This window comes from Tuber melanosporum (assembly GCF_000151645.1).
Source record: "Tuber melanosporum whole genome shotgun sequence assembly, scaffold_38, strain Mel28".
NCBI lineage: Eukaryota > Fungi > Ascomycota > Pezizomycetes > Pezizales > Tuberaceae > Tuber > Tuber melanosporum.
Genome location: NW_003299063.1, coordinates 721,663 through 741,970, shown reverse-complemented (window position 1 = coordinate 741,970; position 20,308 = coordinate 721,663). Strand labels below are relative to the sequence as shown.

The window sequence follows — 20,308 nt, the reverse complement described above, 5'->3', positions numbered from 1 at the left end:
CTGACCTGGACGAGCCATTCCTGCCAATCCCGGGTGACCTGTTGGTGCCTTTGACCGAGTGTAAGGAAGGTATTGAGAACCTATTAGGGAAACTCCAGGATATGTTCCAGAACTCGCAGAATGGCTCGAGCTGTATGGGTAGTGCTCTACAGGCAGGACACAAACTAATTTCTGCGATTGGAGGTAAAATAATTGTTTTGACAGCGACATTGCCCAGTTTGGGAGCTGGAAAATTGGAGAATCGGGAGGACAAGAAGCTTCTTGGAACTAGCAAGGAAAGTTCGTTATTACAGACAGCCAACAGTTTTTACAAGTCGTTTGCGGTGGAATGCTCCAAGAATCAGGTATCCGTGGATATGTTTTTATTCTCAAACAGCTATCAAGATGTCGCCTCACTCAGTAATCTGCCCAGGTACACCGGTGGCCAGACCTACTTCTATCCGGGCTGGAATGCCACTAGAAGCGAAGACGCCATCAAATTCGCAAGAGAGTTTTCAGACCATCTATCAGCTGAGATAGCACTCGAGGCTGTTATGAGAGTCAGGGCTACAACCGGGCTGCGGATGCAGACCTTCTACGGCAACTTCTTCAACCGGTCTTCTGATCTTTGTGCCTTCCCTGCCTTCCCTCGTGACCAGGGATATGTTGTCGAAGTGGCTATTGACGAGCCTCTTGGGAAGCAATTTGTCTGTATGCAGACTGCAGTCTTGCATACAACTTGCAATGGGGAGCGTAGAATTCGCATCATGACATTGGCCCTACCAACCACCCAGAATCTTTCGGACGCTTACGCGTCCGCTGACCAAGTAGCCATAACCATGTACTTTAGTCACAAAGCTGTGGAGAAGACCCTGAGCAGCGGATTGGAGCAAGCCAGAGAAGCGCTGCAAGCCAAATTGACTGAACTATTGATCACGTTCAAGAAAGAGCTCACAGTCAGTCACCTTGGGGCTGCTACACCCCTCTCATTCGCCGCAAACCTGAAGGGGCTTGTGGTCCTGTTCTTGGGCTTAATGAAACACGTAAGTATCTGATATGTACATTTGCCATAATCCTCGCTAACAAATATCGCTAGGTCGGGCTCCGAAAATCTGCTCAAATCCCTACCGATCTTCGCTCTGCTGCCCTCTGTCTCCTTTCGACCTTGCCGGCACCTATGCTAATGCAGTACATTCACCCAAAGTTCTATTCGCTTCACGATATGCCTGATAGCTGTGGGCTTCCCGGCCCAGCCGGGGGTGAAATAATTCTCCCCCCTGCCATGAACCTTTCCTCAGAGCGCCTCGCTCCCTTTGGATGCTACTTGATTGACGATACGCAAATTCAATTCCTTTGGATCGGGCCACAAGCTGTTCCTCAGTTGGTGCAGGATGTCTTTGGTCTACCTGGTGTAGAACATGTCAAAGTCGGAAAAACCACTCTCCCTCACCTTGAAGGCACTGGGGCAGAATTCAATAAACGTGTCAGAGCAGTTGTTGAAAAGAGCCGCAACCACAAATCTAAAATGGTCGGCTCTATCACTGTTCCTCACCTCTATGTGGTGCGCGGGGACGGCGAGCCATCCTTGAGACTCTGGGCCCAAACCATGTTGATCGAGGATAGGACCGACCAAGGGGTTAGCTTGGGGCAGTTCCTTGCCCAACTAAAAGAAAAGGTATACGCTTTCCCCTTCCCCTTCGCACATCCGTACAATCCGGTTACTAATTTCACCGCAATTTACAGGTCAACAACTCGTGATCTCGATGCAAATATTACCACCGAATAGACATGGGTAGGCGAGCAATTGCGCGAAACAGCTTTGTTCTGAAAGTTTTTCCCTATTTATTTATTTTTTCCTCTCGCTGCTGGGGTTTGAAGAAAACAAATTGCACTGGAGTGGTTTGTGCAGACTTGTAATTTGATTGCGGTGTGGCCTTTCTGTACCCGTTTGCTATGAGCCCAGCGAAAAATAATTTACGGCCATAAGTTTGATGGATAGCGGTATGATAGTCTTATGCTGTAGATTATTTTTGAGGGTTGTGAATGCAGACCAGAAAGCCCTGTTTCGATACCGGCGGTGGCTGGCAGGTAGCTTCCTGTGGCTTGGTGCCCCGCATGCTTGGATTTTAATTTTTGTTTCTGTGCAACCTCCCTATCCGAGCCCCAGTTGTCCACCGTCACCACCACATCTACCATCCCCCACCATCACCCCCGAGCTCTCCACCTGCGATAGCTATTCATAACATACTCGCTTCATATCATCGCCTTTTGCTCAACCGTCCTTGGCCGGTCTCACAAAGGCTTATTGTCCCTCGTACCCTCCTCCACTTGACTCCCTTCAACATGGCTGGCCAAATGCAGATCGATATGAGTAATGCTCAGATGGTGCGGGACGAAAACGGCCGACCTTTCATTATTGTCAGAGAGTGAGCAATCCTATTCTACCTCTTTTCACTTTGATACTCCACCAGATGGTTGAGCACTCACTAACTTGTTCAATTTTGCAGTCAGGGTAGTAAAAAACGGCAACATGGCACCGAAGCTGTCAAGTCCCATATTTTGGCTGCTAAGACTGTAGCAAATATTGTCAAATCCTCCCTAGTATGTTCAAACGAAGAGGCCAAGTAGGGTCAGCAGTTCCTGATCCATGTGCGGTTTAGGGACCTCGGGGACTCGACAAAATCTTAATATCTCCTGATGGCGACATTACAGTTACAAACGATGGCGCTACTATTCTCGGACAGGTTACTATCCATTCCCCATTCTCCCCTTAGGTCTAGCGGCAACAATCCTAACACCTATTGCTTCCGTAGATGGAAATTGAAAATCACGTAGCGAAACTCCTTGTCGAGCTATCCAAATCCCAAGACGACGAAATTGGTGACGGAACTACGGGTGTCGTTGTCCTTGCCGGAGCTCTCCTGGAGGCTGCGAGTGACCTTATCGACAAGGGAATCCATCCTATTCGGATTGCAGATGGTTTTGATCTGGCGTGTGATGTTGCGGTTGCCCATCTTGATCGGATTTCGGATGTTGTAGAATTCTCGAAGGACAATCTTGACAATCTCACACGGGCTGCAAAAACATCCTTGGGAAGCAAAATGTTTGATAGAATTCTTGGTGTCCGGAATTATGTATCTGGTACTAATGGGTTTTATATAGCGTTTCGATAGCCCACGACAAGTTCAGCAAGATCGCTGTCGACGCCGTAATTTCCGTCGCCGACCTGGATCGCAAAGACGTTGACTTTGAGCTAATCAAGGTTGACGGAAAGGTCGGCGGTGCCCTTGATGACTCGATGCTCGTCAAGGGTGTCATTATCGACAAGGACATGTCCCATCCGCAAATGCCCCGGGTTGTTGAAGACGCTAAAATCGCCATCTTAACATGTGCATTCGAGCCCCCTAAGCCCAAAACCAAGCACAAACTTGATATCACTACTGTGGAGGAGTTTAAGCGTCTCCAGGCTTACGAGAAGTCGAAATTTGAGGAGATGATTAAGCAAATCAAGGATACCGGCGCTAATCTGGCTATCTGCCAGTGGGGTTTCGACGACGAGGCTAATCACTTGCTGCTTCAGAACAAATTGCCCGCTGTTCGATGGGTCGGTGGTCCAGAGTTGGAATTGATTGCGATTGCCACTAATGGAAGGATTGTTCCCCGGTTTGAGGACCTAACCGCGGAGAAGTTGGGCAGGGCTGGTGTTGTTCGTGAACTCTCTTTTGGAACCACAAGAGATCGGATGTTAGTTATTGAGGAGTGTGCAAACACAAGAGCTGTAACCGTCTTCGTGAGAGGAAGTAACAAAATGGTTAACTCAAACTTGACCCGGCCGTTTTCCATGGTACCTGATTAGCTAACTACCCGTAATAGATTATCGATGAGGCTAAGCGTGCGCTACATGATGCTCTGTGCGTTGTGAGGAACCTTGTCAAAGACAACAGAGTTGTCTATGGTGGTGGCGCTGCAGAGATCTCTTGCTCTCTAGCAGTTTCCGAAGAGGCAGACAAGGTATGTCCAACTCTACTCAATACACCTCTTAGCCCTGAAATCGCAATAACCCAATCCTATAGACCCCTGGCCTAGAGCAATACGCTATTCGCGCCTTCGCAAACTCACTAGACGCCATCCCCATGGCCCTCGCCCAAAACTCCGGCCTTTCGCCCATAGAAACCCTCGCATCCGTCAAGTCCCGACAAGTCCGCGAGGGTAACTCAAGGCTAGGGGTGGACTGTATGATGACCGGAAACAATGACATGCGAGACCTCTTCGTCATCGATCCGTTGATTGGAAAACGCCAGCAACTCCTCCTCGCAACTCAACTTTGCAGAATGGTGCTGAAGGTGAATAACGTTATCATTGCGGGGAGTGGCGAAAATGAATTTTAGAGACCTAGAATCAGGTGTTGTCAAGGGGGTTAAAAAGTTTCCATCCACGCTTGTAGTTGCCACTTGATATTCAATAGATAGAAGTGTAGGGGTCATCAAAGGCTACTTGACTTGTGGGTCGTGGTGTGATCGACAAAATGATGAGCTACATGAAGCTTACCGAGTGATTGCCTATGAATAAAATCATGGGACGCAGCATCCATCTATCCATGCCGCAACTAGATATCACGATGAGGCTAAATTTAATCTCCAAGCAGGATAAAAAAAATATGTGCATTAAGAACAGGAGCCAAAGACGAAAATACCAAAAAAAAACCCTTTCGCAACAAAAGAAAAGAAACCAAATCAAATTCTTCAAAGATACAGGGAAACATAGGGAGTAAACTAACAGGTGGATAATTTCCCTAGAAGACTGAAAAAGATGGGAAAAAAGTAATGGAACTGAAATTGGGGCCCGAGAGACGGTAAGAAATACCCAGGGAAAAAGAAAAAAACCAGACAGGAAAAACTACTGGGTCTCCTGTCCAACGGGCGTGGGAACATGCGACCCACCGGTCGGTTCGTTATTCCATGTCAAGTACTTTCGGTCTCCGAGTTTCCTAGATATTTCCAGGCATTCTTTAGCTTCCACAACCCTGCTCAATCAAAACGAATGTGGGGTTGAACAAATAAATACCTAGGTTTCCAATAATGCCTCGCGGTGAACAACGTTCCAAGCACCACGCACAATCCCGCGACAACGACATACGCGATTCCCAGGAAGGGATTTCTACCGCCCATGACGGTCCTAGTGGACAGCATGATGGATTTGGTGCCAGTGAAGTTCATGACCTCGAAGTTGTACGTGACGTTAACTCTGTACTTGCCTGCCGGCATCGCCAGTGTATCATTTCGCAGGGCGAGCTTTGAGAACGTGGGGAGGCCAGCGGTGCGCATCCAGACTTGGAATTCCTCCCATTCATGGATGTCGGGCATATTCTTCTCCGTATAGCCCTCCGGGAATCGTTTGACCCAGTTCCTCGGAGGGATAACCTGGTCAGGGCGGTAGTGGGTCTTTTTGTACCGCTCCCTATCAGCGCCCCAAGCGATGCCTTTATTCGTCATGACGTACTCCTCCCCCTGGGAATTTCCCTCAGCCTGCACGCGAACAGGGGAGGTGAAGGAGTCGTTGAACATGGAATTGGCGATGAGCCCGCAAGGGTAATACGGGACTTTATCCGCCCCTGCCAACGGCGCGCAAGCTTCCGATCCGTCCAGGTCTTCGTAGCTCCTCACCTCGCCTTTCAACTGCTGCTCGTCGAGCGAAATCACGTAACGACGGTGATTCTGGTAGAAGTTTGTGAGGCGGTAGTACATTAACACCGGGGCCTTCATCTCGTTTGGTATGGTGAATTCGATAGTGCAGACTCTTTCCTCCTCGTCCGGGTCGTAGGGCGCTGGGCGAGTGTGCATGGACCATCTTGGCAGGTCTTTGGGGTCGAGCGGTGTGGTGAAGGAGGATCTCACGGCCGAGGAGGGGATAGTAGTTAGCTCCCCGCTAGTAGATTCTATGCATCTTGTGTAGTCGATCACGATTTCTTGGACTTGGGTGCTTGCCCAGAGGAGGAGTCCGCCAATCGGGCCGAAGACGATGCCTACAGCAAAGAAGAGGGGGAGAGCGGTCCGGGGCGTTAGGATGGGGCTATAAGGGGTATTGTAAATCACTTGAAAGCTAGATACGTGTAGGAGGAGGAATAGGAGGGGGGGGTAACGAACTGCCAGGCTTTTAATCGCTGCTGTCTAAAGGGAGTGTCTACATCACCACCATCCATCCAGTCAGCCACATATCCCGACGCCGACGGCGACGACGAACCAGCATAAAAGGAGGGGCAAAATCCGTACCCGCAGGTCTTCTATTCTTCTCCTTCTTCTTCTTCGGCGCCTCCGGGCCCCGGTCATCTACCGAGCTCGCCATGCCAAAAGGTTGACCGTGCCAAGACAGGGGCAAGCAAAGATGTTGACGGTCGTAAATGAAGATATCGTACGCACTCTGTCAGAATACGTGAATTCCGTGAGCTGTTTTTCTGTTGGCTCTACGTGGAGAGTAGAGAGAGGGTGGTTGTTATGTGCGGAGTGGCAGTTTCGGCGCGGTAGTAAGATATATTATATGCCCGGTGGAGGATTACCAGGTTGCTTGGCTTGATCGGAACATTTGCTCCGGGGAATAAAGAGTGAGGAATGCAAAGGCAGAGGTTGGTGGCTGCTGGTGAAGGTTCCAGCTTACCATAGTTAAGGTAATTTTACCCCGGAGCCCGGACCGTTCTGGATCCTATTCATGGGGCGGCTAGGGCGTTGCTCAGCCCAAACCCCACTAATACCAAGCGCGATCACAACTTCTCACTACTGATGATAGTGTTTTCCTCCATGTTTTCTCGCGACACACCTCCGGAACAAGACTCTCTTCTACTGACCAAAGGCTACCTGAAGTGGAAAAGGGAAAAAAAAGAAAGAGCAATAGTACATTTTATTACGCCGGGAATCAGTAAAATGCAACACTAACACATCCACCTTAGCACAACACCTATGATTTGGTAGAGTACATTAGAGCAGACAGAAGACAGTAGACAACGCCCAAAGCAATGCAGTTCACCCGCAGATATAGTAGCTAAGTTAGAGTACTGTACACACCATGAGAGAGAGAGAACAAGATGTTGAGAAAACAAAAAGCAAACTCCTATTTCCTCTTTGCCCGTCTCCTCGTGACTGACGCAGTCATAACTTCAACATCTACCGCGGTTCCAATACGTCCTACAGGTTTCGGACTTTCAGCAACAGGATTACCACGGAGTTTTGCTCGAACAGTTCTCCTCTCCTTCTCCGCCTCGGGATCTGTATATGTAATAGCCTGGCTAGGCATAGGAGGCTCCACTTCGTGTCTGTTAGGACTGCTAAAATCAAAGTCACCACGCCTAGCGCCCTCACCCTGCGAACCACCGGCACTGTTGTTGCTGTATGAAGATAAGTTCGATGAAGCTCTTCCTAGAAGCTTACCACGCGGTCTCTTGCGTCTATCCATCACGCTTGTTATCGTGTCTTTTCCAAGCTTGCCCAGGAGTTCCCCCACAAGGTTCCTTCTCTCCGCATCAGCCTGCTCGGTAGGCGATAAAGCGCTGGCGGATGCTTGGGAAACATGTACGGATTGATTGTGCAGCTCGTCCAGCGAAGGGTGAGACACCACATCCAAGGGCAAGAGGGTCTTTGCTTCGTTTTCCAAACCTTCTCCCCTTCGGAGCCCCTGATCGTCGCTTGGGGGAGGCATAAGCTCCGAGTCAAACCCCTGGCTCGGTGCACAGACCATTGCGCTGTCGAGGCTGCTTAACGAAGAACTCTTATCGAAATCCATCTCCAGCCCCCTACCACGTGGTCGTATCAGGGAGTATGCCTTCTCATCAGCTCTCCTCCCATGTTTTTCGCTACTATACAGCCAATCGGTGGAGACTATGTGACAATTGTCAATTGCCCTAGCCGCTTCAAAATCCTTGGTCGACTTCCGGGTCACCTCAAACGTATCAATAAAATGAGTGATTAGAGTTAGGTCTTCTGAAGAGAAGGAGCCCACTACATCAGCACCCATAGATTTGGCAATCGAATCCAAGCTAGCACGACGATCCTACAGCTTGAACTATTAGTCAATTTTATACAATTCTCAAGAGTTATCAGCTACCTTTAATCCCGAGCTAATACCAATGATGCAGCCGTGGAGAATACGCTGTTTCTTCTCATTAGAGCAAGCTACATCATCTACAATGATCTCATCCCGGCCACGCTTCACCCCCCTGCGAGCTTTGGCTCCGATACCACCATTTCCGGGCGCATCAGGCTTTGTAACCGAATCAGCTGCTGACCTTTTGCCGGGTGACCTCTTCTTGAATCGATCCCCCAAAAGTGGCAATTTCTTGGTCGGAGTCTTCTTACCCTTCGAGTCCTCCGCCGGTCGAAGCCTTTTGGGATCCTCAGCTACACCCCGAGTCTCTGATCGTGCACGCTTCTTCGCCTCGCCCTCTCCAGTCGTAATAGTCACACTGCGCTCTCGACTCTCCAACCTCTCACCCTGGATAAGGTAATCTGTAAAAGCTACTGCCCCCCTCTCCCTGACGCATGCTTCCAGCCAATCATCCGAAACCACGGGAATATCGTATCGAAGTGCAAACTGGAATTTGTCACCAACCGCCGGCCTGTTGGAGATGAGTAAGGTTCGCTCTTTTCTGAGCACAGCGTGAAAGTTTCCCCCTATACCCCCTGGGTTAGTCTTACTCTATTCAAGCTATCCTTGGCAATAAAGCGCACCTAGTAAGGTGATCAGCTTTTGATAGTGTAGCAATCTGATACCAGTAAAGCGCGTGAGACAAATATCCATACTTTCCAGCCCTAAAACAGATGTTAGTTTTTAATACCCGACAATGAGACATCGATATTAGCAACACACCTGCCAGGGGAAATTCTTCAAACGGTGTATTTGTAAAGTGCTCGGATGGCTCTGCAAACCGGGACTCATGTAGACAAGTCTCGAGCCACCATTCCGTGACAACCTCGGCACCAGGAAACTCAGGGCAATTCAGTTTGGAAATGGTGTGAGAAACTATGATGATAAGTCTTGAAGATTCCCGATATGATTCAAGATCTTCAATTTTTGAGACTATCGTAGCATCATAGGATAGCAATACACTACGAACTGTTTTTTCCTGGAGGATATGCAATATGAGCTCACGTCTTCTCGCTAGAGGCAAGTGAGGAAAATAATCGGACGAACATGCTTATCCTTAAAACCATGAATGTAGAAGGTAGCAGCAGACATTATGCCCTTCGCTTTACCCCCAGCAGCTTCGGCAGGCCTCCTTTCCTGGGGCATTGGTGGCGGATGGTCCAGCACGATCACATCGTCCCCCGGATCATCCCCCCATTCGTCCCGTTTCTTCGGCTTCGGATTGGCGGCTTGTCCCAGAATATCACTCCAGATGTGTTGGCTTCCGCTTCCCAGCAGATCCTCCGCTCTCTGACGTATCTTGCGCTTTCCCGAGACCTCGACATTCTACATACAATGATAAGCTTCCCAGCTACAAGGCAGGAACGAAAAACATAGTCAGACTTACCCCCCCAGGGGTTACTGTCGCCGATGGTTTAGCACCAACGCCAATCATCTCCCGAGGTAGCTCTCGGTCGTAGAAGCTCTCGTCCAGCGCCATTCCTCGCTCTAAGCTGTCGTACAGCCATTCAATCGTAACAATCCTGATGCCATTATTCCTAGCAAAGTCGTACTTCTTCCCCTCGGAGATCGCAGCGATGAGGTGTGATACCGACTTTGTCAGGTCAGGATGGTATGAAGCTCCGTGCGACCTCGCAATGTCCTCGATCTTTTTCCGTTCGCTCACTATGGCAATCAGGGCAAAAAGGTCAGTCGAACAATATGCACACCTCTAAAAGAACTCCACATACACTCAATCAAAACACAAAAACGTACACTCCTGAATACCAGTCAACGAGATAGCCAACCCCTGGAAGGTAGGGAACTTGTATTCCTCGTTGAAATCTATAGGGTTGATGTCCTCGCCATTAATCCATAAATCGTACATGGCATCCACCCACCCCACACCCATGACCCGCACATCAGCTCTCATCTTCGCAACGTACTTGTATTTTGGTGTGGTGAGGTCGGCACAGATAAGATGTGTAACATCGGAGGTTAGGTCTAGGACATGTCGAGCCCCCATATCCACAGCCTTCTTCGCTAAGGTTGTCTGTTGCAAAGCAAAACTAAAGCATCAGCCAAAAGCAATAAGGGGATAAGGAAATCAGAGGTAAAATACTCACACGGAGCTCTGAAGGTACAGAAGTGCAGCATATCACAATACCACTGAGCGGATGAGAGTGTCGCGTGATATCAGCCTGATCGGCCATGGTTGAGTTTCCGATGAAAAAGCGCGTGCGAAGATCTGCCTTCTTTCCTTCCTTCCTTCCTTCTTTCGAGATATAGTTAGCCGAGGGTGATTGGAAAAGTGGAGAAAATTCAGATCAAAGGTCGGGGTTTCGTGTTCTGACTGGGAAAGTGCCGGGTCACCCGGGCGAGAGATTTTGTCACACACACAGCGCGTTGGCTTGGCAGGAAGAAGAGATCAGATAAGAACAAAGCACGATAAGATAAGATGCTCGCAATTTTACCTATCGGAGTGTCCCATTTAGGAATAAGAACCAACTTATCGTAGCCAGCAGCAGCTCAGGGACAGGCTCACCCATCACTGTCTCCAAGAGAGACGGGAAATTTCTCGGTGAGTGTCCGACCTTCGCAGCTGCGGCATGGGTCCACGCTTTGCACCAGCTCGCAAAGTGTCAGTGGTGATAACTTGGGAGAGAAAGAAAAAAAAAAAACCAGAGTGCATATCGAGTGATTATATATGACACTGCCAATTTTCCTATCATACTATCATGCTTTAGACTACCGACACCTACACGAACTCTCATTGCCGGCGGCTCGGAGCAAGACGGAGCGGAGCACCTAGCACACTACTCGTACTCGAGCACCCAGCACTCCCCCCAGGGCAAAAAAAAAAAAAAACAGGGTCAGGGATCTCCCACTCATCAAGCGCAATGATTCCTTTGGAAACAAATAAATCCGGATCAAGGTTTTTCCACTGACCAAAGAAAAAAAAAATCCTTTTGATACGGTATCATACCTGTACCGATGGTACAGGTATTCCAAATCCCACCCGTCACTCAAAGTGCAGTGCACGGCAAGGCCAAACAGATCCGATCTGAAGTGACAAATACCGGTGAGATGCTGTTGCCAAAAGTTACGAGCAGCTCACCAGGCCCTTGTGACCATCTTTCCTCCCTTCACCGCCCCACAACCCCACACCTACCGTACTTGTACGAGTCCACCACCCACCAGGACCCACTGCCAGAAGGAAATTGTGATCACAGCTTCCGGTGGTGGTTCCGGGCTCTCTCCGACAGACAGAGATAAGCCCCCCCACCCCCCCCAAGCGAAACGGACGTCCACGACATGCAGGACTTTATCGTACCCATGTTCAGCGGATCCGAGCCCGTCCGTCCGTCCGTCAGTCAGCACGGCACCCACAATGCAACATTTTTATCTAACCGTCTTGTCTGGACCCACTCGGCTGGGTGAGAGGAGGGGGTGTAGGGTGAGATCATGGAGTATCACTCCTGTGGGTGCTGTTTCGTTCGTGAGTTTTAAATGCTGTGCTCAACGTGTTTCTCACGAGGGGATCGATATTTTTTATATTTATAGGATGGGATGGGGACGGGTGTCCTAGTGGGTGGGCAGGTTTGGGGAATGAAAATTGGTTGGTAATGGTATTGTACTCGTACAGTACTCGTATCCTACAATAAAGCGAGGATATCTATCGTGCCTGACTCGCTGCGTGATACCGGTATGAAGGTGTGCCAGCTAAGCTGCTATAGTGCGGCAGTTTACTGTTTTCCATTATCTCGAGTACAGTACTCCCGCGCAATACCGTTTCGCACCTCACCTCGCACCCGGGGAAACTGCTGAATGATACATTACGTAGCCGGGAGGGTATCGTATCAGAATGTATGGGAGAGCAAGCGACTAACCGTCAATGCCCTGTCCAGTGGAACTCCGTGCTTATTTCTGCCGCTGGAAATGAAGTGGATTCTCCTTCTCCGGTGGTTGAGCACAGTATCGTAGGTTAGTGTGATTCCTTGTGTCCGGTTGGTTGGTGATTTGCCTTCCACGTTCACCTGCCGACCGTCGGAAAAACAACAACCTTACTTGAGCAACTGTGTCAAAGTGCAGGTGGCTTCGGGTCCCCGAAACTCAACTTATGGTTTGCCGATGCTTCTGGAGTTTCGGAATTTGCTACGGGGATGAAGTATTCTTCACGATTGAAACGACCAGCAGCATGAAAAGGTCCGTTTTCTTTTTCTTGTTTTGACGGTATGATACCAGTATGCGGTACGAGAGTAACTTACCGTAGCTGAAGTGATCTTTTTCTCCGTCGTTTTTGTTTTTTTCTTCTCTCTTTTGCTTTTCCCGTGATACTCAAGTACGTACTTTGCGAAATCCCGGCACTGGTAAATGCCCTTTTCTTTTCTTTTCTTTTTCCCCTTCTCTTTTCCTTCCTCCACGCAAGTGGCGTCAACACGGTACTTGTAAGGTAGGCTGTCTGTCTGTCTGTCTGTCTGTCTGGATCGTTGTCTCGCCAAGTGAAGGGGTGTCAAACCTCGTGTTGTGTACCGTAAGTTCTGCAGGGCAACTGAATCATAGAGTAACAATCTTTCAAGCGTTGTTGCCATCTCTTGGCTGTTGTTACAGTGCATTACTGTAATCACGGCAGAGTGGAGAGGGGAGGTGCTAGAGAGCGAGCACTCGAGTACAAGTACGAGTACTCGTAGATTCGCAGAGAGGGTGCAGCGGGAAGGGATGGAACGGAAGGGAGAGAGGGAAGGGGGGGGGATGTGATATAGCACAAGTATGATACCGGCATGCTGTGCGGCAGGATTTGTTGTATGATGGATGGGCTGCTGCGCAAGTATGATGCCTGAATCTGCTGTGGTGAGAGTTGAGTGTGGCGACAACAAACAAACATTTGGAATACCGGTATCATATCATACAAATTTCCCTGTGTGGCATTGTAATGGTTGTTGGTGGCTTTGCGGTGAAGATTGTTGAGCAACGCTCTGTACTGTACTTGAGAACCGTAAGTTTTGGCGTGCTTGCGGTCCGTGGTAACGTACTACGGGTACCTCGTGGCTGTGGCGGTGGTGATGGTGAGGCCGTTATGTGCTCGCACAGTGCCGTGCTGTGTCTCTGAGCACGGCATTCGATCCATCTGAAAGTTTAATGATGCTTGGATGGGCTCAATAACGGTGCAAATGACTTTCTACGGATTCTAGAGTGAAGAAAGTGAAAGGATGTGACCCCCTCTTTGTACTCATTCCGCTCGTGTGTGGTCTACCCTACTGCAGATGAGGGAGGGAAGAAGGAAGGAAGGAATCGTAGTCTAAGTGAAATTGTCGGCGTTGGGAGGGTGGACTTTCCCTGGTTCCATATAATACCGGTACCCTTCCAGATCAGCAAATTGTTCGCGTCGAAAGCCAACCCCTAAAGATCAGAAATCCGGCTTGACGGGTCTAGCGGCAATTGAAGGTCAAGCCATAATTCTCTCCATTGGATGGGGGGTTTTTTTGGGGGGGGGGAAACGGAACTCGGGAGCTCGAGATCTTGGTGAACTGTGGTTTCTCCTCTCCTCTCTCTTCCACGGATAGGATATGGTAGAGTGGGGTGATACAGTACGGTTCCATACTCATCTGATGCGAGCTCGTTCCATCGAGAATTCGTCGCGAGTTCGGGCCATTGGACGTTGCCACCACCAAGATGAAGCTGTGTTTTTTTTTTCTTTTTTCCTTTTTCCTCACTCGCCGCGGCGTGGAGTCTGGAGTCTGGAGTGCTGTGCGTCGGATAGGACGGTCCCGGATTCAGATTTTTAGTTTAAAAATTGTCCGCTATCGGATTTTTGCAGCCTCCGCAGTAATCTTTTCACTGTCATCAAACTCGTCATCGGAAAAGGCGTGAAGGAATCCAGGGATAACAGGATGCTTTCTCGACGCAAACATAACTTACGGTAGTCTATATTCTCGTTACAGCCATACGGTGCTCGGGCGCGGGCACCGGTAATGGTCCACACAACATGTTTTACGAGTAGTCTACCTTAGAGCGCGTTCTACAAGTATCCGGGGAGGAGCGAAGGCAACGTTGCGTTAGAGGGATGCCACCCGTAGATGTCTTAGAGTTAAAAAAAGACCTCCCTCAGTCTGTCAGAGCGCCGGAAAATCGGTGGGAGAGGTCTCAGTTTGCGACTACCGTAGTGATTTACTCGTATTTGTAGTTAAGGAAGGATACTTTCCGGACCTCGTTATTTTCTCCGCCAGATCTCTTGGGCGCGGCGGCACACAACGGACTAAGGGACGCCTGTACGATAGAGGTACCGGTACGAGTATGGTACCGGTCGACTGAGGCAAGGCAAACCAGACAAGCCAGTCCTCGGAAACTGACGTGGGACGCCGGCGATCCCATTAGATTTATCTTCGGGCATACTCGAGTACCGGCACGGTGCCGGTAGATATGGTCCGATTTGGGCTCTCACGGCGCCGTAAACTTCAATTATTATTATTATTATTATTTGGATGAACGGGACAAAGGAGACTCTTCCATAACTCGGACCCTAGCCTACCATGCGCCCGGAGTACCGGTACTCGAGTATGGTACGATAGAAGAGTCGTCTCGGGGAAAGCCCTGTTTTGCCAGGTTTCTGGGTTATGATACCGGTGCCGGTATGCCAAATACCACATCATACTCGTTCTGGTGCAGTACAAGTACACGATTTGTAAAGGGTTTTGGGTCTTGGTAGCTTCTTGGAGTTGGATCGTAATGGACGGGCAGTCGAACAAAAGGCGCCCACACACACAAAAAAAAGGAGCACAAGTGCGGAAACTCCTGGCCCATCATAGTCCAGAACCCTGGCAGGATTTTGTGTGTTCCCTGTTTGCTATTACTCGAGTATCATACCGGTATTGTTTCTCGGTCTAGTTATAACAGGGAACCATTACGCCAAGAGGGGAATCCGGGCCATGGCAGATCGATCGAGCTGGTATGATAAACGGCCACATCAAGCCAGTGTGACACTTTGATCCACTGAATATTGAGGAAAACAGATGTCGGGGTGTGGTGTGCGCGTAATGTGCAAGAATAGAAATAGAACGGCCCTCCATTCCTGATGTCATGCGTCGCCGTGCATATCCGGGAATCAGGGACGAAAATTTAATTATGAAATGAGCGAGGACAAAAGTGAGCGATAGGGTGGGGGGGAAATGCAACGCCTGTTGGAGGGAGGGTAGAAAAAAAATGCATCGGACCTCATCCCCGCCATTCACAACTTCCATCCTAGCAAATACAGGGCTCGACATTCTACGTTTGCTTGGTTGCATATCGAATGTGGAGCGACAAGAAATGATCTCGTGGTCCAGAACTGGATGCTCCCTACTCGAGTACTCGTACAGTGCCTCCTCCTCTTCGTGGTGAAGTCGATACCGGTACCATTGTGGCATGGAGTGGATATATCCTTCGTGTTTTTTCCCCTCCAAAATTCGTCCATAATTCCCCCAAGCTGGATTGTTGGAATAGCGGTTGGGGAGTCGGGGGAGAAAAGATTGATAACACATGATTTTGGCATCTGGCACGCTTGGGACAGGACAGAGTTATTTGTCAGAGAAGAACCAGACACAATTCCCGAAATGTGCAGATATCCGCGGTCCCGCTCTACCGGTATTATTCCCATGAAGTGGCCCAGAATGGAAGGTGTGTGTGTGTGCGTGGGAGCGTGTGCCATCTCCGTCACCACATTTGCTTGCACAGTACGAGTACTCTGCTCGGGTACCCTTCTCTCAGATTTGTGTATGTCTACGAGTTATCGTAGCTTGGGTCTGTTGCAGCTCTGCATACCGGCAGAGAAATTTTATCTGCTCTGCCCTGCTCGAACCTGGTTGTTTTTAATATGTCGAGCAAAATATTTCCCTCTTTTGCCTAGCCATCCTGGCTTACACACACGGTAGAGGCGGCTGTGTCCAAGATTCATAATTTACCAACCATAGCCAGAGGGATATTGCAATGAATAACTGGTATGATAGTCTGGTCTGCTTCTACTGCATTGAACAACATAGCTTGTGTGTGGGATAAAAGTCGACATAGGTTTCGTAAACTACGCCTGGAAAGATTGCCATAAGGTCAGCAAATAGATAATGCCTATGTTGGCATGCTTTCTAGCCCGTCTGCGACAGTCCAACTAACGGAGGAAAGGGTTTATCTACCAATCTGGAGGGCGAAGAGTAAATCCCTCTAAGAGGGAAGCAGGATAGGCTAGGTTATCATCTGTGAGGGATCATTTGGCTACTCAGGGAATCATGCTTCTAACCCGCGCACTTCGTATCCTTGATGAATAGTACGAGTACCATACTGTACTCTAAGTTATCCGCATATACCGGTATTCGACACAGCACACAACAGCACAGGAAACTTGTGAAGTAAGATGGAAGCCAGAAGCCCGAAAGCCGCCCAGCGTGCCACTTGTGCTCACTTGCTACGCCTCTTTACTTGTGCCCAACTAACCTAACCTCTCCTTCATTCACACCCATTTATTCCCCTTCCTCCATCCTTCTTCTTCTCTTATTCCCACACCATTCGCTCGGGTGGATTCCATTTATTACGAAAACGCCGGCGCCTTTCCCTTCTCAACGGAGTTCGGGACAGAGTTTATATGTAGGCTTGAACCCTCCCACTCTTTTTGCGCGCTCTGCCGCGGCATCTTGCAAACCTCCCCCCCCAAATTTCGTCCGATCATTCATTCACTCACTCACTCCCTTTGCTGCCCTTGCCTTTCCGTCAGAAGAATTTTGGCACGGAGCTTTTTTTTTTTTTTTTTTTTGCTACCGTACTGCTTGTCGTTGACTGGCATTACGAGAACTCCCACTGAAATTTATCGGGATTTTGAGAGATCCGTTTACCGACATGATGACATCTGCAGCTCCAACCCCAGCGGTCCACGGCCCCGCCCCGCCCAACTACTCCCACCACCGCCCGGCGGCCACCACTACTACTTCTACACAACACTCGAACAGACGAAATCGCCCTCGTAACACGAACTGTCGAAGAAATAGATTATCCACTCCGGTTATACCATCCCTACAATCTTCTACATATTCCTCCGCAGAGTCCATTGCCCGGAGGATACAAAGAACCCCTTCAGCCGTCGCAAAAAAGTTATTCGCTTCGGCCGTATCTTCGCCCTCAACCTTTTGCTCCCGGAGGAGTCCACCTCAACCACCCGCTTCGCCCCCAATGCCTACAGGAATGGGGAGGGCAATTGGTGGAGGAAATTCAGGCATTCCTTCACATCATGTTAAAAATTCGTCCGCTCCTGTTCGTCCTACGTCCGCAATATTAACACCACGAGATTGCGAGGGCGGGCATAGCAGCGGTTTGCGGGATGCTAATGGGGATATTGCACCCCTGACGTCAGAGAAGCCTCAGGCTTCCACGAGTGGAGGAGTAGTTACTATGACGATACAGCTGGCAGAGCCGATGCTATTTCTGCAAGGGTTTGACCAAAGCGACCATTCCAATAGGGCACCAGCGATGTTACGTGGGAGTTTGTTACTGAGAATTTCGAAGCCAACAAAAATAAAGGCGGTCAGTCTTACTTTCCGGGGAAGGGCTAGAACCGAATGGCCTGAAGGTAGAGCTACCTTGATCCCCAGATTCAAGAAAGTATTGAAACAGTCACTGAGCTATACCCCAGGTATACCGCCTAAAAAGTCCGAATATTTTGAGGAGAAGGAGATTATGCAACACACTTGGCCGTTTTTCAACGCACAATTCGCAACAGCAGAATTGGGACATGGCGCGGACTCGTGTCGGCTCTACAAAAGCTCTTCGGATTGCACCTCATCTATCACTTCTGCGATAGGGCATCTGGCACGATCGGCCTCCCCTATCGGGATCTCACCAGCTCTGGGCAGCTGTTCTACTGACCGTAGGCTTTCTTTACAGCTCACACAATCTAGGAGTTTTAGCAAAGGGGAGTTGCCGAATGAGGTATCAGTTGCTCAACGTGGCTACCGAATCTTCCAACCCGGTGACTACGTTTACAACTTTGAGCTGCCTATTGAGAGCTGCCTGCCGGAGACTATTGACGTCGATCTTGGGGCTGTCAAGTATGAATTGGAAGGCACAATAGTGAGACCCGGCGCTTTCCGGCCAAATTTGGTTGGGAAGAGGGACGTAATCTTGATCCGATGTCCTGCGGAGACGAGCCTAGAATGTTCAGAGCCTATCGCCATTAGCCGGACTTGGGAGGATCAGTTGCACTACGATATTGTCATATCCGGGAAATCGTTTCCGTTGGGTTCAACGATACCGATAGCATTTAAGCTTACGCCCTTAGCGAAAGTGCAGTGTCACCGGATAAAAATCTTTATCACGGAGAATATTGGGTACTCTTGCAGGAACAAGAAGTCTAATAGACTGGACCCCACGCGGAAGGTTCAATTGTTTGAGAAGAGGGCCGACGGACCATCGATCTCTACTTTCGCTGGATCTTCTGCGCGAATACTTGCTGGGGGGGGGTTTAATGGGGAGCAGGTTGCTGGCGGCAGGAATCTGGACGGAGGCAATGGGTCGGATAATTTGCTCGGGGATCTTACTGGGAAAGACAATATTGGGCCGACAGAGATGGAGCTTGCAGTACAGTTGCCCGGTTGCAATGCGAAGGAAAAGGATCGGATACACTTTGATACTACGTATCAGAATATTCAAGTGCATCATTGGATCAAGGCGAGCCCTCTTTTTCTTCTTTTTTCTTTATTTTTTCTTCTTTTCCGTAACCTGCGCTATCGCTTATTCGCAATATCTTGGGGACTAACCTTTTGTTTCTCATTTATTAGATTGTGATGCGACTGAGCAAAGCTGATCCCAACGAGCCTGGGAAGCGACGCCATTTCGAGATCTCCATCGACTCTCCATTACATATTCTGTCATGCCGCGCAGCAGGCGCAAACACAGCTCTTCCGGCGTACAATAGCCCCAACCCTGGGATTGCATCTTCCGGCACCCAGTGCTCGTGCCCTTCACTGACCCGAAAGAATTCGCCGAGGGGCGGAACACCGACGCTGAACGTGGATACGCAAGTAGGACACTTATCTTCGGGTCAACCCGAACCCCCAAATGAGGCGGCTAGGCCACTCCATCTCATTCGTTACCCATCGCACAATCCTCCTCCTTTTGACTATGATGTAGCTCCCCCGCCTCTTATCACTCCTCCACCGAAGTACGAGTTAGCAGATTACTTCCAGCGTCTAAAAGACGAGACAGCTAGGGATGACGACATAGATGATGAGCACGTGAACGGCGATAGTAGGCGGTTGCTGCCGCCTCTGACACCGGGTGGTCGGATTGCTAGGAGCATGGATGAGAGGCGGACATGGGAGCCCCTTGGAATATCTAACCAAGCGCAATAGACAGACTTCCCACCCAATTACAACCTTTTCCCTATTTCATTCGTTATTTCCCTTACTCCTCTCTCCTGGCCGTTCCCCTGCTCTTCTCGCGGTGTTTATATTTTCCTGACACCTTTTGAATATTAGTACAAAGAGGAGGGATTCTGTTACTCCCTAAACCTTGGCTCCTATCATGGGGCCTTTTTTTTTCCTTTCTGTTTCTGGGCGTTCTTTTCACTACGAATTGGGTGTATTCATATTCCATCTTCTCCGATTTGTTTATTTTAATTTTATTTTTCAGTTTACCGGCTTTTGGGGGACCATTCTCAAAACAAAAATCGTACGAAGTTTATGAATTTCTCTCTCTTCTTCCTTCATCTTTTTTAGTTTTATTTACCCATTCCTTTTGCTTATTTTTTGACCATCTCTATTTTTCCTTTTCCTTTCTTTCCTTTAAAGCACAATGGGAGGTTTTTTTTTTTTGCTATTTCATCTCACATCGTACTTGGACGTCATCGATTATATAGGGTTTTTAGGTGGGGTTCTTGTTTATTTGGGGTTTTTATGTTTGCATGGGGGTGGGTTCGAGTTGGCTGGGCTGGGGCTGGATTGGGTCGGGGACTGCAGATGGTAGGAAGAATATTAGCAAAAAAAAGAGAAATATCTCTATCTCAATAGCCTCTCTTCACTGGGAATACCGATGTCGGGTGGCGGCGAAGTGCAATGCGAATTTCATGTGTTTTTTTGTTTTTGTTTTCTCTTTTGTTTACTGGATTTGCGGGTATGGAAACATAGACTATCACAGGTTGGGATGGGTCAGGATGGACAGGATACCAGTATATACAGTACTGTGCCGGTACTCTAACTGGGGAATG

The 20,308-nt window shown here is 49.1% G+C and overlaps 6 protein-coding genes; 4 read left to right on the top strand and 2 right to left on the bottom strand.

Moving 5' to 3' along the window:
- Positions 1-1,971, top strand: part of GSTUM_00007691001 (uncharacterized protein) — a gene marked incomplete at its 5' end in the record, with an annotated part of 3,289 nt that extends 1,318 nt beyond the window's left edge. The window contains 3 exons of the mRNA XM_002839596.2: positions 15-1,022; positions 1,076-1,654; positions 1,723-1,971. Of these exons, the coding sequence (XP_002839642.1) occupies positions 15-1,022; positions 1,076-1,654; positions 1,723-1,737 (1,602 nt within the window). The 3' untranslated portion in view covers positions 1,738-1,971.
- Positions 1,971-2,222, top strand: GSTUM_00007690001 (uncharacterized protein; the record flags this gene model as incomplete). Its single annotated transcript, XM_002839595.1, has 1 exon — positions 1,971-2,222. The coding sequence occupies one exon, from the start codon at positions 1,971-1,973 to the stop codon at positions 2,220-2,222; it is 252 nt and encodes an 83-aa protein (XP_002839641.1).
- A 6-nt stretch (positions 2,223-2,228) lies between these two features.
- Positions 2,229-4,585, top strand: GSTUM_00007689001 (uncharacterized protein). XM_002839594.2 has 7 exons: positions 2,229-2,405; positions 2,487-2,580; positions 2,640-2,723; positions 2,793-3,082; positions 3,142-3,790; positions 3,853-3,990; positions 4,053-4,585. Exons 1-7 carry the CDS (start codon positions 2,323-2,325, stop codon positions 4,365-4,367), a joined length of 1,653 nt encoding a protein of 550 aa, XP_002839640.1. The 5' UTR covers positions 2,229-2,322; the 3' UTR covers positions 4,368-4,585.
- Positions 4,586-4,621: 36 nt separating this feature from the next.
- Positions 4,622-6,583, bottom strand: GSTUM_00007688001 (uncharacterized protein). XM_002839593.2 has 4 exons: positions 6,249-6,583; positions 6,123-6,159; positions 5,044-6,048; positions 4,622-4,966 (listed from the first exon to the last, which is right to left on the bottom strand). Exons 1-4 carry the CDS (start codon positions 6,319-6,321, stop codon positions 4,876-4,878), a joined length of 1,206 nt encoding a protein of 401 aa, XP_002839639.1. The 5' UTR covers positions 6,322-6,583; the 3' UTR covers positions 4,622-4,875.
- A 273-nt stretch (positions 6,584-6,856) lies between these two features.
- GSTUM_00007687001 (uncharacterized protein) lies at positions 6,857-10,301 on the bottom strand (the record flags this gene model as incomplete). XM_002839592.2 has 10 exons in its annotated part: positions 6,857-8,016; positions 8,071-8,226; positions 8,322-8,363; positions 8,428-8,636; positions 8,694-8,774; positions 8,833-9,088; positions 9,157-9,435; positions 9,497-9,774; positions 9,865-10,141; positions 10,215-10,301. 10 exons carry the CDS (start codon positions 10,299-10,301, stop codon positions 7,081-7,083), a joined length of 2,601 nt encoding a protein of 866 aa, XP_002839638.1. The 3' UTR covers positions 6,857-7,080.
- Positions 10,302-16,744: 6,443 nt separating this feature from the next.
- On the top strand, positions 16,745-20,108 carry GSTUM_00007686001 (uncharacterized protein). XM_002839591.2 has 3 exons: positions 16,745-17,674; positions 17,738-18,753; positions 18,882-20,108. The coding sequence occupies exons 1-3, from the start codon at positions 16,948-16,950 to the stop codon at positions 19,452-19,454; spliced, it is 2,316 nt and encodes a 771-aa protein (XP_002839637.1). The 5' UTR covers positions 16,745-16,947; the 3' UTR covers positions 19,455-20,108.
- The last annotated feature ends 200 nt before the right edge of the window (positions 20,109-20,308 follow it).

Excerpts from the sequence above, each read along its gene's own strand:
- GSTUM_00007686001 (XM_002839591.2), top strand. The coding sequence starts at position 16,948 with ATGATGACATCTGCAGCTCCAACCCCAGCGGTCCACGGCCCCGCCCCG. Across the intron at positions 17,675-17,737 it reads TAGAACCGAATGGCCTGAAG|GTATACCGCCTAAAAAGTCC; the intron begins GTAGAGCTACCT and ends GCTATACCCCAG. Across the intron at positions 18,754-18,881 it reads CTACGTATCAGAATATTCAA|ATTGTGATGCGACTGAGCAA; the intron begins GTGCATCATTGG and ends CTCATTTATTAG.
- GSTUM_00007688001 (XM_002839593.2), bottom strand. The coding sequence starts at position 6,321 with ATGGCGAGCTCGGTAGATGACCGGGGCCCGGAGGCGCCGAAGAAGAAG. Across the intron at positions 6,160-6,248 it reads GAAGAATAGAAGACCTGCGG|ACACTCCCTTTAGACAGCAG; the intron begins GTACGGATTTTG and ends GTGGTGATGTAG. Across the intron at positions 4,967-5,043 it reads AGGCATTATTGGAAACCTAG|GAAACTCGGAGACCGAAAGT; the intron begins GTATTTATTTGT and ends GGAAATATCTAG.
- GSTUM_00007689001 (XM_002839594.2), top strand. The coding sequence starts at position 2,323 with ATGGCTGGCCAAATGCAGATCGATATGAGTAATGCTCAGATGGTGCGG. Across the intron at positions 2,724-2,792 it reads GCGCTACTATTCTCGGACAG|ATGGAAATTGAAAATCACGT; the intron begins GTTACTATCCAT and ends TTGCTTCCGTAG. Across the intron at positions 3,991-4,052 it reads TTTCCGAAGAGGCAGACAAG|ACCCCTGGCCTAGAGCAATA; the intron begins GTATGTCCAACT and ends CCAATCCTATAG.